The sequence below is a fragment of the Tasmannia lanceolata genome, unplaced genomic scaffold, assembly GCF_043159265.1.
Source record: "Tasmannia lanceolata isolate RefF3 unplaced genomic scaffold, GAP_Taslan_0.1 ptg000004l, whole genome shotgun sequence".
NCBI classification, from domain to species: domain Eukaryota; kingdom Viridiplantae; phylum Streptophyta; class Magnoliopsida; order Canellales; family Winteraceae; genus Tasmannia; species Tasmannia lanceolata.
Window position 1 is genome coordinate 13,347,418 of NW_027518681.1, and position 15,260 is coordinate 13,362,677.

At 38.1% G+C, this 15,260-nt stretch overlaps 1 protein-coding gene across 2 annotated transcripts; it reads right to left on the bottom strand.

The window, feature by feature from the left end:
* Positions 1-2,609: 2,609 nt before the first annotated feature.
* On the bottom strand, positions 2,610-14,778 carry LOC143875570 (cytochrome P450 734A1-like). Of its 2 annotated transcripts, none has more exons than XM_077377161.1 (4): positions 14,228-14,778; positions 6,148-6,392; positions 4,687-5,047; positions 2,610-3,164 (listed from the first exon to the last, which is right to left on the bottom strand). In XM_077377161.1, exons 1-4 carry the CDS (start codon positions 14,726-14,728, stop codon positions 2,751-2,753), a joined length of 1,521 nt encoding a protein of 506 aa, XP_077233276.1. In that variant the 5' UTR covers positions 14,729-14,778; the 3' UTR covers positions 2,610-2,750. The 2 variants fall into 2 exon arrangements, with proteins under 2 accessions (XP_077233276.1, XP_077233277.1); XM_077377162.1 differs by lacking the exon at positions 14,228-14,778 and adding an exon at positions 7,913-8,451.
* Between the last annotated feature and the right edge of the window lie 482 nt (positions 14,779-15,260).

Genomic DNA, 15,260 nt, shown 5'->3' on the forward strand with positions numbered 1-15,260 from the left:
GAGAAAAATAAGTCAAAAGAGAATTTGATAAGAATGGAACAGAATGGAAGATGTAGGAAATTAGCGAGTAATGTTTGGTTGCGCGAGGAAATTAGCGGAAGATGTAGGGTGTTATTATCAAAATATAGGTGGAAGAGAGAGAAAAAGTATGAGACAAGAATTTCTCCTAATTCCCCCAACAAATTTCTCCATTTTGGTGAAAAAAGGGGAGGAGATTATGAGGGGAGGGTCATCTCTACCAGATAAAAATCAATAATGATGTCTAGAAGTTGTTTAATAGTCAAAGGTGTAAATGACAACCAAACATGCTTCCAGATCTCCGGGAGATCTCATGCATTTGAAATTCCTACAATCACCCCAAAACAAGCAGTTAAATTGATAGGAATCATAATAGCTTCAGGACTTCTAGTTCTAGGAAGTGTAGTTTGTTTGGGATTTTGTTTTTGTCTGACTGGGTGAAACTAGTTGAGTTCTCTTAAAAAGAGGAAACGTTATGGTTTGAGTAGAGATGGGTTAGGCATTAGAGCCCTTGTTAGAATGGGAATGTGGTAGTGGAGTTTGAATCGTAGGTGGTTTTAGGTTTTGTTTTATTTTTTTTTCTATTTTTTGTGTTTATAAATAGAGGTGTAAAACGTGAAAAAACATGTGTAAAACTTGAATATTCAAGAGCAAAATTTCTCTCTCTCTCTCTCTCTCTCCTTTGCCTCTGTATTTTTAGGTCTGTGCTTTTTAGTGCTTTGATCTTTGTTTTCCACAAGTGGTATCAAAGCTTTTTGTGTTTTGATCATTGTTTAAGAGTACCCACCATGTAACCCTAAAATCACTTTGATCAAAGAATCCTAATCATTCGATCAGAGTATTTCAATGTGGGCAACTTTTCTTAGCCATCCATTTCCGGATCATCATCAATGTTGTCTAGTTGTTGTGATTTTAAGGTGATGTCATCTGATTGGATGCCTCCGAGATGAAGGTCCTGATCATACTGATAGTATATTTCGGGCTGACGATCCAAAGGGTAGGATTGTTCGAAATAGTCCATGAACAATTGTCCTACTAAATGTATGCTTCAGATAATACACACTTGATAAGGCTGGCAATATGAAATCTCAAGGATCAAATAATCCTACCGATTCGATTATTAAACCAGAGATTCTATATGGTGTGTGGCAATATAGCCCAATATTTTTCAAGAATTACTGTAGATGATCTTAACCCTCTGATCTATACAGCCCACGCACCATATAAAAGCTCGGGATTTGCAAGGGACAGTTGCAGAAGGCATTTCGCGGGCCAGCTGTTGCATGAGATTGCAGCAACCCTCAAATGAAATAAATGAATAAGACAAAAATCTAAGCCTATGTGTATTTTCTGTTGCTTCCTGTTTTTGTATGCTCTTCTCTTGTATTTTTGGGGATGACCTCCTTGGTCATCTCTTATCTCTTACGAAGGATATTTGCTACCATTAAAAAAAAATAAAAAAATCCAAGCCTATGTGCTGCTCTCTCATGCAATAGGCAGCCCCAAAATACCTTCTACATGATCCGTAGCAAATCCCTAAGAACTCATTAACCTGTAAGATGAATTGTAAAACAAAACTAACTAACCATTTGGATTTGTGCAATGGGCAAACGACGATTAATAAATGGCTAGGATTATACTATCCCAGTAGGGCCCATTGAAAAGACTACATTCAACAAAGCCATACAGAAAGGAATTCATTTCGCCTCTGATACAGAGCGTGATTACCAAAGGCCATATTTGGATTGTAGGAATTTAGGTCCTGTTTGGATTCCAAGATTTTCTGAAAAAGTATGGAAAGCAAAACTATTTCTAAAATTTCATACTTTTTTTTATACACTAGAACATATAAATTGAACCAGCCCTATTCATTTTTAACTCAGAGACCTTCAATTTATGACTACTTCTCTCTAAATTAACCACAGTCTTATCATTTCCCTCTGAATTTTGGAAAGAAAGTTTTTTTCCAAGAATTTTTTTTTCTTGCAATCCAAAATGGCCTGAAAAGGCTGGATAGGGAAACATTTTCAAAACTGTTCTGCTTTTCAGCTGTTTCGTTACACCACCTGATAAAAAGATAGCTTGAAGTAAGCATGGTTGGAGTTTTATTTAAGGGATGTATGGTTGTGGAGAAATTTTTATTGGAAAGTTTTCATTGGAAAATGAATTTTTCAAAGTTTGATTAACCTATAATCTATGGAATTTTTTTTTTCAAAATGGAAAAATTTACTTTCAAGAAAAAACCAACCTACTAGACTTTTGGAATTTTATTTTTCATAAAAAAAATTTTCCACAATTTTCCAAACACCCTATTGAAGAAACTTCAATTTGTAATAGTATTTATCTAAACAGATCATAACTATATCTTCTCCCTCTAACTGTGAAGAGGGAAACAAAATTCCCAGGGAACAAAATGTTTTTTCCAGCAATTCAAATAGCGCCTTAACTTAATACACATTACCACTCTTCCACTATTCTTCTATAAATCTTCCATGTTTGTCTACTTCTTTTTTACTTCTTCTTCTACTAATCTCCTAACCACCTTTGAGCAACCAAACAGAGCAATTACATTAGGATCTTTCAGTGACAAGTAGAACTTTGGAAGTACACTTATTATTATATAATAATAAGATCCAACCATATAAACATTTAACATTAACTTAGAACTAGTTAACTCCGTGCATTTATTCTTCAACATTTCTAATGCTGAGAAGATAAGTTGCATCTCTAACTTAAATCTTTTGAAAGATGAGGTGAGCTCCATGTTGAGGCTGTATGGTGAGCAAGTAAACTGGGGCATGAGCATAAGTTGGGGAGACGGTGAAGGAAAAGCGTTGGAGAGTCATTGCCAATGCGATTTTTGCTTCAACTATGCCCAGGTTCTGACCCACACAAGTCCTCGGCCCAAGTGCGAAAGGAAAAAATGCGGCGAGGTGTCTCCCCATTTCGGGGGACCTCGACGGATTAAATTTTTCGGCATCCTCACCCCATATTTCAACACTGTGATGAACTGCAATCAAAGGAATATAGAGTTGTGTCCCGGCCGGAACATGGAGCTTCCCCAACGTAATGTTCTTGTGTACTTCCCTCAGAAGAGTTGGAACCGGAGGATATAGACGGAGAGCTTCATCAATTATCATACCTACCTGCAAATACAAACGTACATGTTAGTTTTAATATAAGTACATTATTTTTTAGGGGTTTCTTTGCTTTATTTGCAAAAATGATCTTCTCGTTTTACCGTAGTATTTACATTTGATTGAATTTTGCAAATGAGATCATGCCATCAATTTGTGACCGTAGTACCTATGGTAGATTTTTTTTTTCTTACTTCCCCAAAAGATTTAAATTTCCTTATATGTGAAAAGACAAAAAACTACCTTGTAAAAACACCAAAATACCCTTGATGCTCCATTGACATGTTTGAATCAAGTTGTGGGAATATCATTTCTATATATAGTAGCATTCTTGGCCCATGCTATGCATGGTTTTAAAAAGATGGGCCCCATACCCCATCAAAACTTGATGTGTAAAATGGTGAAATCATGGGACCTATTCCATCAAGGGAAAATTGCCAGTGGGGGGACATCAAAATACGAGAATTGTCAACCGAGGACACACTTTGGAAAAATTGTTAGAGAGGGACGAAATGTGGGTTATCAAGTCTCTAAAAGGGGGTTATCAACCCTCTAAATGGGATTATCAAACTCTCAAAAGGGGGTTATCAACCCTCTTTGAAATTTTTTCAAAACTGTGTCCCCCCGTTGACAATTCTTGTATTTTGTTGCCCCCCGCCCCCCCTCGGCAATTTTTCCTTCCATCAAAACATGAGGTAAAATGGTGCGCCCCACAAATGAATGGGCTCGAGTTGAGTTGGTGGGCCTGACCCTATGCATGGGTATTTTGTTCGGTTTACAAGGCAATTTTCGTCTCTTCACATACAAGGATATTCTGATATTTCAGTCAGTTAAAAAAAATCTTCCAGTGGGAAGATTCTACATGTAAATAGTCAAACTAGGAGACTGTTGTTCAAACAAAGCAAAGTAAAAGACTTCTTTTCCAAAACCCTATTTTATGACGAGTGTTTTTACCAAAACTAGGTGGTTGTAAACACATGCTGAGGATCTGGTTAGCCTGTGGATCTGACCTATTAATACTCCTATCTGATTTAGCTATGGGCTCAACCTCAATTTTGATATTGACCAAATGCCCAGCAGAGAAATGCTAATTAATAAAAACTAGTTTAAACTCTAAACTCTATTTTAACCCAAAGGACTAATGAGGAGTGTCGACATTAGAGTATTCACCATTGTTGGGCGTTTTAATATATCATCCTTGTCGGATCCAACTTGAGATCCAGATAATGTTCTTCCATCTACCTTGATTTGATAATGGCACTCTATACTTATTAACACCACAGTTTTAAAACTCCCCCACGTCATCATGGACTCCCCCAAATCGACTCCCTTTTACCATGGATGTGTTCACATTTTCTGCCATGTTCCGCTTTTTGCTCTACGGAGTCAATAAAAACTCCTATGACTCTTCTTACTTATGACGAGTACTCCAAGTCGTGCCGAGTCGACTGGGATTTTCTTTGGCCACATTATGTGCTGCATCCGTATTTTTAAACATTGATTAACACACACAAAAAAAAATGGAACTCACAATCTTGAGTTGGTTCAATGTATTTGCCGTAGGAATCTGATGGCGGCCATAGAGATGGAGGACTTCTTCGCGGGCCTTACTTTGCCACTCTTGGTCGGATCCCAAGAGAAGCAGTGTCCATGTGAGAAGGTTAGCAGTTGTTTCCTTCCCAGCAAAGTAAAATGTCTTGCACTCCCCTATTAGTTCTTCCACCCCAATTCTCTCTTCTTTTTTCTGGCTCTTATTTGCAGAGATAAATGAACCAAGCAGATTTTTCTTATTTTCACCCACTTTTCCATTGTTCTCTATCAGCTTTCTGAACGACTGCCTGATTTCCCTGTCCAGTCTCCACAACCTGATGTTTTCCTTTGTAGGGACAAACCTATAAAACATGGTGAAAAAATGTATGTTTATGGGGAGTTTGTTAGACTTAATTGAAAATCGATGTTGGCACTCCCATATTTGATAATAGCACTCCCCTATTCAGTTTATGCTTTTCTAATTAACTAGTAAAGACTGTTACAATCACCCACCAAAGCAACTGACATCCAATCAGAAAGTTGCTTAAAAAGTGAGGACTGCTAAATTGAAGGGCCCTCGCAAGAACCAGCAGCGAGGACTCTACCATTGGACCCACATCAGCAAAGTGCACTACCATTGGATCCACATCAACAAAGTGCACTTATTATTTCTTTGGTTTTACATTTTTCAATGCTATCATACATGATGGGAGGTAACGTTGATCCAATGGGAGACATTGAGTCTGATTTTTTTGCCAGGGTGCCCTTCATTTTAGCATCCCTCAAAATAGTAATAAATTTTTTAGCAATGCTAAACTGAAGGGTGGCCTTGCAAAAAAACAGCCCCTTGACAAAATAAGCCCCCCGGGCTCCCCTATTGGATCCGGTTCATCAAACTGCATTTAATATAGGGAAATGTTATCAGCACTACTGTATTTTGATGAGGGCACTCCTCACTTTATTAAAAGTAAAGTATGGCCCGCCCCATAAGATGATCCAAACCTCCATTAGATGGCCACAGCCTAATAGGTTGTGCCTCAAAAATTATTTCCATAGGTTGATCCTAACCCTCCGATATATAGAGGGTTAGGATCAACCCTCTAACATTCAGATCAACCTATGGAAATGATTTTTGAGGCATAGCCTATTTAGGCTGTGGCCCATCAAATGGACGGTTTGGATCATCCTATAGTACGGGCCATACCTTATTTTTAAAAAACTGAGGAGTGCCCCCATCAGAACACAGTAGTGCTGATAACATTTGCCTTAATATGTCTTTACTTTTATATTTTTTGTGCTATTATAAATGCACTTTATTGACATGGATCCAAAATAGGGGGGTCCATGCGTCTGATTTATCCAAGGGTGCCCTTCAGTTAAGTATTCCTCAAAATAACCAGTTCAGGTCGAACCATAGCGATTGGGTTAGGTATTTACAACATTGGGTGAACAAGATCCTGACCTGTATCCTGGTATATAAACCCTCTTTTGTGCATGTGAGACGAGAACAATCTGTTCGTCTTGCAATTGGAAAATCCTCTTTCCCTCTTCGAAACTGCTCCCAAATGCCGTTTTAGATATTACATCTGCAGCGAAGTCTTGGAAATCCACATGCACCTCTATTTCAAATTCACTACTTTCTCCTCCTTCCCTCTCCCACTTATCCAACATGTTTCTGGTGCAATCTGTGATTGTTGGCACGCATTTCTGAAAAAAACATCCCATAATCAACACGCATCAGGCCACTGATTGAAAGGTTGGGATTATTTGATCAGATATTTTTTGGGTAAGTGATGATTTATGAGTAATCTAGGTTTAGAGTTTAGACTCTTCTATGAACGGTCTGGATCGATGATTGGGGCTACAATCTAATGTATGAGATGCCATTTCACCATGGAATTAACCAAGACCATGTGGGTTACCTCATGATGATCTACAAGATCAATGGTCTCAAAATCTCGACCATATACTCTTAGGATTGATTTAGACAAAATCCTGTGTATGAAGACACTTCATTAAATGAGATACTTACATATAAATCCCTAATCTATAATATAAATTCCAACTAGTCATCTAGAATCCTGATTTTATAAAAACGTTTGGGCCGTTTGGATACGCGGGTCTTAGAATCCAGGTTTTTAGTTTGAAACAGTGCAAATGAGGGTTCATGATCAAGCTGCTGTATGCTGTCCTGACAGTGTTTCTTAGATTTTAAGTGAGAAATTCAGGTTTTAAAAATCTCTCATGCATCCTAAGATTTCTAAACCTGAAAATATGGGAGGATCTGCCACTCTCTTCCTAACGGAAAGAAGGGCCAGACGTAAAAAACGACGGCTAGTCCGCTTCTTCTCTTGTCTCTTAGCTACAATTTTAAAGAAATCCCACATTCTAAAATCTGCGTATCCAAACGCCCCTAATTCTTTTTGAAAAATATATATTTTTGAGTCTCAAAATGCCACTGGTTGGACCTTAAAATATCGAAAGCTACTTCTTTCACCCGCCAAACACTGAAGACTTACTCCTTATGGGTTCTCTGACCACATTGAACCCCTAATATATCCTTAATAAATTCGATCGAACCCCTGTTATATCCTTAATAAATACGATCCATGGCAGAATGAGTTCATATTTCTATAATTTATTGCCACAATGGGTTATAAAAAACTTAATTAAAGTCACATTTTCATTACGTCACAACCCCACATGCAGCACATTCTAATTATATTTGATTAATAATTCATTTCATTAACTGGTAAAGAAATAATTTGAAAATGACCAAATCAGCAGTCAATTTCACTCCCATCTTAATTTGCAGTAGGGTATCCCCGTTTATGAAGTATTTTACTAATATAAAATAGGAATGCTTATTTCAAGATAAGTTATTGCTTCTTCTTTTTTTTCTCAAATGACAAAACTGCCCTCCCTGTGCCATGTGGCATATAGGCATTTGTTCGGTTCAACCAGGCAAATGTTATCAGCACTACTGTAGGCACTCTTCACTTTATTAAAAAGTAGGGTATGGCCAGCACCATAGGATGATCCAGACCGTCCATTAGATGGGCCACAGCCCAATTAGGTTATGCCCCAAAAATCATTTCCATAGGTTGATCCTAACACTCAGATCTGTATGTTAAGAGGGTTGATCCTAACCAGCCATATATATATATATATATATATATATATATATATATATAGAGAGAGAGAGAGAGACCGACCGACCGACCGACCTTGACTCGTTCCATGTTAAAGGCCGCGTTACCAATTTTTCTATGGCGAGCCCACTTCTCCCCGTGCACAGAAAGCATCCCATCTCCAAAGAGCTGCTTCGTGATGGGGTCGTAGGCCACCTTCTCAATGACACCACTTTTATTCAGCAACACCTCTTTGATAAGGTCAAGATCGGCTATTGTCAATCCCGGGGTCGATCCAAACCAATAGACGAACATCTTTCCATAGAGTTTGGACCAGTAGTCATAGAATGGGGAGGCTCGGTGAAGGATCTCGTGAACAAAAGGCATCGAGCCAACTAGAGCCTTGGAACTCAGCTTTTGAATCTCACCCGTGTTTCCGATGAAGAAAGGCCGGGGAGGCCCACTTATGCCTTGTTTTTGGAAGTGGAGGTGCAGTTTCCATGGCAATCAGAGGAAAGAGTGTATGCTTCTAAGGGGGAAGAAGAAGAATCAAAGGAAAGCAGAGAAGGTAACAAGAAGATGATGAGGAAGAGCCATGGTGTCTTTTTGTATCTTTTTGGTGGATGAGAGAGAGGGAGTGGGTCTCCAGTTAAAAGAGATTTGCAATTTATAATGGACGCGAAGCAACTGATATTTGCACTACCATGTTTTGATAACTGAACAAACTTGCCCGGTTTCTGTGCATTTCATTTCCCTTTGGTATTTGTAATAACTTTTGATAGGTGATAAAATACAAGGTGAGTTTGTGCAGTTATCAAAATGGGATAGTGTGAATATTAGTAGCCTTGACATAAATAATTTCAAGAACTTATGTGGTGGAAATACTGACACGGCTATGCGGTTCAATAAAAATAAAAAAAAGTGAGCTTTTAGGAGATGATACCATCCATCCCCAATAAAAAAAATGGGTTTATTTTGCAGAAATGTCGTACGGAAACCATATGTGCTAAAAAGTCTCCAAGTCTCCAATTACAACGTTTGTAAAAATGACTTTTCTAATTTTATTTCGAAAAAATGACCAAATGAAAGGGCTTTCTACTGACTATGACATTTGAAGATGGGAGACTTGGAAATAACAAATACACAGTGATGGTGACTGGTTTGCATGGGTTTAGGACAAAAATACCCTCATTTTTAAAATACCGTCACCTCTCTCTCTCTCTCTCTCTCATGGGATGATCCCAACCATCAATTAGAGGGCCACAATTCCTCTCTCTTTCTCTCTCATGGGATGATCCCAACAGTCCATTAGAGGACCACAATGCCCTCTCTCTCTCTCTCTCTCTCTCTCTCTCTCTCTCTCTCTCGTGGGACGATCCCAACCGTCCATTAGAGGGCCCCATTGCCCCCCCTCTCTCTCATGGGATGATCCCAACCGTCCATTAAAGGGCCACAATACCCCCTCTCTCTCATGGGATGATCCCAACCATCAATTAGAGGGCTACAATTCCTCTCTTTCTCTCTCATGGGATGATCCCAACAGTCCATTAGAGGGCCACAATGCCCCCTCTCTCTCTCGTGGGATGATCTCAACCGTCCATTAGAGGGCCCCAATGCCCCCCTCTCTCTCATTGGATGATCCCAACCGTCCATTAAAGGGCCACAATGCCCCCTCTCTCATGGGATGATCCCAACTGTCTATTAAAGGGCCACAATGCCCCCCTCTCTCTCATGGGATGATCCCAACCGTCCATTAGAGGGCCACAATGCCCTCTTTCTCTCATGGGATGATCCCAACCGTCCATTAGAGGGTCACAATGCCCCGCAGGTTCGTGCACCTCTCTCCGGTATCCTCTAAACCACTGCTTACACTGTATAAACAACTGTTTACCCTATATAAACCACTTGTAAATACTCTAAACCACTGCTTACCCCTATATAAACCAGTGCTTACACTGTATAAACAACTTATAAACACTCTAAACCACTGTTTACCCTATATGAACCACTTGTAAAAACTCTAAACCACTACTTACACCTATATAAACCACTTACAAACACTATAAACCATTGCTTACACTGTATAAACAACTTATAAACACTCTAAACCACTGTTAAGCCTATATGAACCACTTATAAACACTATAAACCACTGTTAGGCTTATATAAACAACTTATAAACACTCTAAACCGCTGCTAGGCTTACATGAACCACTTATAAACACTCTAACCCAGTGCTTACACTGTATAAACAACTTATAAACACTCTAAACAACTGTTTATCCTATATAAACCACTTGTAAATACTCTAAACTACTGCTTACCCCTATATAAACCACTGCTTATACTGTATAAATAACTTATAAACACTCTAAACCACTGTTAAGCCTATATAAACCAGTTATAAACAATCTAAACCACTGTTAGGCTTATATAAACAACTTATAAACACTCTAAACCATTGTTTACCATATATTATACACTTATAAATCCTCTAAACCACTGCTACAATTATATAAAATACTTATGAACGTTGTAAATCACTGTTTACCCTGTATAAACCATGTATAAACACTCTAAACCACTGATAAGCCTATATAAACCACTTCTAAACACTCTAAACCACTGATAGGCTTAGATAAACCACTGTTTACCCTATATAAACGAGTTGTAAATACTCTAAACCACTGATAAGCCTATATAAACCACTTATAAACACTATAAACTACTTCTTACCCTGTATAAACCATGTATAAACACTCTAAACCACTAATAAGCCAATATAAACCACTTATAAACACTCTAAACCACTGATAGTCTTAGATAAACCACTGTTTACCCTATATAAACGAGTTGTAAACACTCTAAACCACTGATAAGCCTATATAAACCACTTATAAACACTATAAACTACTTCTTACCCTGTATAAACCATGTATAAACACTCAAAATCAGTGATAAGCCTATATAAACCACTGATAAGCCTAGACAAACCACTTATAAACACTCTAAATCACTGATGGGCTTACATAAACCACTGTTTACCCTATATAAACCAGTTGTAAACACTCTAAACCACTGATAAGCCTGTATAAACCACTTATAAACACTATAAACTACTGCTTACCCTGTATAAATCACTTATAAACACTTTAAACCATTGTTAATCCTTATAAACCAATTATAAACACTCTAAACCACTGGTAAGCCTTAATAAACCACTACTTAGGATTATAAACCAATATTGAGGATTCTTAACCAAAGAAGCTATATAAACCACTTATAAACACCCACTTCATAGTGGTTTATCATAGTGAAATAGTAGTTTAACTTAAGAAATTAGTGGTTTACAGTAAAATAACAATGATTATAAAGTGAAAAACAATAGTTTAACATGGAAAACTTTCATTCAAGTTTATAAACATGCCTTATAATTGAAAGAGAAGGGAGATGGCTAGAAATACACACATTTCCATTGAATGGAGGCTTTGTGCAATGAAATGGTGGTTTCTAGTAAAGATTTTTACGATTTCGGAATCTAATAACATTTTTTGCAATAGTTGTTGTAAATGGAGGCGTTTTCCAATGCAATGAAAGGTTAGGGAGGCTTTGACATCTAAAAATGAGGTTTTCAGCAATAGAATGGAGCTTTTGGCATCTAACAATGGAGATTTTTGAGTTTTTCATACGTACGTAGGTGAGAGGAAGAAGAAGAAGAGAGAAAAAGGTGGGTTTTGGGATTTGTATTCTAAATGTAATCATTTCAAAAAGGTGATTTGATAGGGAAAGAGAGAGAGAGAATCAAGGGCATTTTAGTCATATGCACTCTTGATTGGTGATTTACAAAACACCCATCTTCAAATATCATAGTCACTAGAAACCCCTTCTATTTGGTCATTTTCCCTTTTATTTTCCTTTGGAGACTTTCCTAATTTGCGAAAAAAAAGTCTCCAACTACGACGATTGCAAAAAACGACTTTCCGACTTTCATTTCCCTTGGGAGACTTTTCTAGACCCTTGACTAAACAAGCGGTTCCTCTAAGTTTGTTCCAAAAGATCACATCTTATTCCCCGGAACCACTAGGGAACCACATCTTATACCACGGAACCACTAGGGAACCACATCTTATACTATGAAACCACTAGGGAACCATATTTTCTACCTCGGAATCACTAGAGAACCACATCTTATACCATGGAACCACTAGGGAACTACATTTTCTACCCTGGAACCACCAGGGAACCGGGTTTCCGAAGAAGAAAGGCCGGGGAGGCCCACTTATGCCTTATTTTTGGAAGTGGAGCTGCAATTTCCATGGCAACCAAAAGAAAGGGTATATGCTTCTACAGAGGAAGAAGAAGAATAAAAGGAAGGCAGAGAAGGTAGCACGAAGATGAAGAGGAAGAGCCATGGTGTCTTTTTGTATATGTGGGGGATGAGCGAGGGAGTGGTCTCCAGTTAAAAGAGATTTGCAATTTATAATGGATGCGAGGCTCCTGATATTTGCACTACCATGTTTTGATAACTGCACAGACTTGCCTTGTCTTTGAATTTTTAATCGGCTTCTATGGGTTTTTTGAAAAGGAGATGTTATCAATACAACCATCTTTTGATATTTGCACAAACCCAACTGTCTTTTCTTCTTTAATTTGCTCTTGAGAGCTTTTGTAATAACCTTTTGAGAGCTCTTTAAATACTAAATGACAAGATGGTTTGTAAAAATATCAAAATATGGTTGTGCTGATTTCATTTCCCTTTGGAATTTGTAATAACTTTTGATAGGTGATAACATACAAGGTGACCTTGTGCAGTTATCAAAATGGGATAGTGCGAATGTTAGTAGCCTTGACATAAATAATTTCAAGAACTTATGTGGTGGAAATACTGAGACGGCTGTGCGGTTCAATAAAAATAATAAAAAATGAGCTTTAAGGAGATGATACCATCCATTCCCCAATAAAAAAAAATGGGTTTATTGTTGAATAGACTTGGGCGTGAGTTATGCTTATCTAGATATTTTAGGTAGTAGAGTTTGACTAGGAATAAAATAAGAGTGGAAACGTACACAAGAGTGGAAACGTACAGTACTTTGTTTGTGATGATCGTATGGGCAATAGTCTATTTAAAGAGGCTGTATTGGATATTTTGCAGATGAATAAAGCTATGAACAAGTAGTGTGAAAAAAAGAAGAAGAAAGAACGGCCACTATTCGACTGTTCTTATTTCTTATTAAAAAATCTCTCTTATTCTACTTTCGTGTTCTATATTTTGCTTCTTATATTCCTACAAAAAGCACTTCCATTAATAATGGCTAGGATTATACAATTTCCCAGTAGACCCCACTGAAAAGAATCCTAGACTACTCTAAAAGCCTGAATGACAAAAAATTTTTAATTTTTTGTATGCCAAGCAATTGACTACAGACAAATGGAATTTAAGAGTGATAACAGAGGAATGCAGGTTAGGGTTGAGAAAAGGAAGATGAGAGAGGGAAAGTGATTTCTACAGGTATGTTGCCTTTTCTCACATCTGTCAACTGATCGATTAGATATTATTCTACTTAAATTTTCTTTATCTCATCTATCATGTGTTTACCATTCAATTTCTAAACCGATTTCGTAGCCTATCTTCTCTACCTTTCTCCATTTTTTCATACAATACATCGTGCATCACATGATTGGTCCCACTAGTATAGAATAGGAACGGTTTTATTTTTTATCGGTAAGCGGGGTTAGGCGGACCCCTACCAGTTTATTAATTAAATAAAGATGGTACGAAAAGAGAAACAAGACCACTCCCCAATCCTTAGAACAATGACTAAGGAAAGGGGCATAACGACCAAGGACATGATACCCTTAGAAATCAAAACTCAAAACAAGTAAGAGGAGAGAATAACCATGAATTCTAGAGCTAAACTCCAGACTTATGTGATTAAGCCCCTAGTGATCCAAGACTTCTTTCATCTTCTCGCTAAAATAGGAATGCTTGTTTCAAGAGAAGTTTTGGGCAGTATAAATAGGCCCCCATATATCTTAAATCGACCCCAAATAAAGGGCAGTGCTTAGGGGGAGAGAGAGATGGGGTCGATTTATCACTGCCCTAAGTTTTTGGTTTTTTTTTTCTCAAATGAAAGAACTGCCCTCCATGTGGGCATATGTTCGGTTCCAGTAGGCAACAAGTATCCCTAGCACCAATCAAAAAAAAAAAAAAAAGTATCCCTAGCAGCACTCTTTTTCCTTATCATTTTACTTCATAATTTTTTATAGGAATGCTAAACTGAGGGGCGCCCTTGCAAAACGTGTATGAAAGAGCGCTCTTTCATTCCTCTTTATGCAAGGGTGCCCCTCAATTTAGCATTCCTCAATTTTTAATGAAGATTAGGAACTATTGAGAGAAAGAGTGAGGGAGACCTTGACTCGTTCCATGTTAAAGGCCGTGTTACCGATTTTTCTATGGCGAGCCCACTTCTCCCCGTGTACAGAAGGCATCCCATCTCCAAAAAGCTGCTTCGTGATGGGGTCGTAGGCCACCTTCTCAATGACACCACTTTTATTCAGCAACACCTCTTTGATAAGGTCGAGATCGGCTATTGTCAATCGCGGGGTCGATCCAAACCAATAGACGAACATCTTTCCATAGAGTTTGGACCAGTAGTCATAGAATGGGGAGGCACGGTGAAGGATCTCGTGAACGAAAGGCATCGAGCCAGCTAGAGCCTTGGAACTCAGCTTTTGAATCTCGCCAGTGTTTCCGAATAAGAAAGGCCGGGGAGGCCCACTTATACCTTGTCTCTGAAAGTGGAGCTGCAGTTTCCATGGCACCCAGAAGAAAGAGTTTACGCATCTAAGGAGGAAGAAGAAGAATAAAAGGAAAGCAGAGAGGGTAGTGAGAAGCTGAAGAAGGAGAGCCATGGTGTATGTTATCTTTTGGGTGGATGAGAGAGAGGGAATGTGTCTCCAGGTAAAAGAGATTTGCGATTTATAATGGACGTGACGAAACTGATATTTGCACTACCATGTTTTGATAACTGAACAAACTTAGCTTGTCTTTAAATTTCTTAATCTGTTTCTGTGCATTGCATTTCCCTTTGGTATTTGTAATAACTTTTGATAGGCGATAGAATACAAGGTGAGTTTGTGCCGTTATCAAAATGGGAGTTCGAAAATATTAGTAGCCTTGACATAAATAATTCCAAGAATTTATGTGGTGGAAATGCTGACACGTTTCCAAAAAAGTCCATTCCCTTCGGAGACTTGGCTAATTTGCAAAAAAAAAAAGAAAAAAAAAAGACTTTTGTAATTTAGACTTTTGCATAAAAAAGTGCTAATTTTCAAAACAGTTCGGAGGAAGTTCCTCCATCACCCCCTAATAGCTGGGGGTGTGGAAATATCAAATCCGTACAATATTAGCAAGGGGTCCGGAGGAACTTCCTCTAAACAGATG

Excerpts from the sequence above, each read along its gene's own strand:
- LOC143875570 (XM_077377161.1), bottom strand. The coding sequence starts at position 14,728 with ATGGCTCTCCTTCTTCAGCTTCTCACTACCCTCTCTGCTTTCCTTTTA. Across the intron at positions 5,048-6,147 it reads GTTTATATACCAGGATACAG|GTTTGTCCCTACAAAGGAAA; the intron begins GTCAGGATCTTG and ends CATGTTTTATAG. Across the intron at positions 3,165-4,686 it reads CATTGAACCAACTCAAGATT|GTAGGTATGATAATTGATGA; the intron begins GTGAGTTCCATT and ends TTGTATTTGCAG.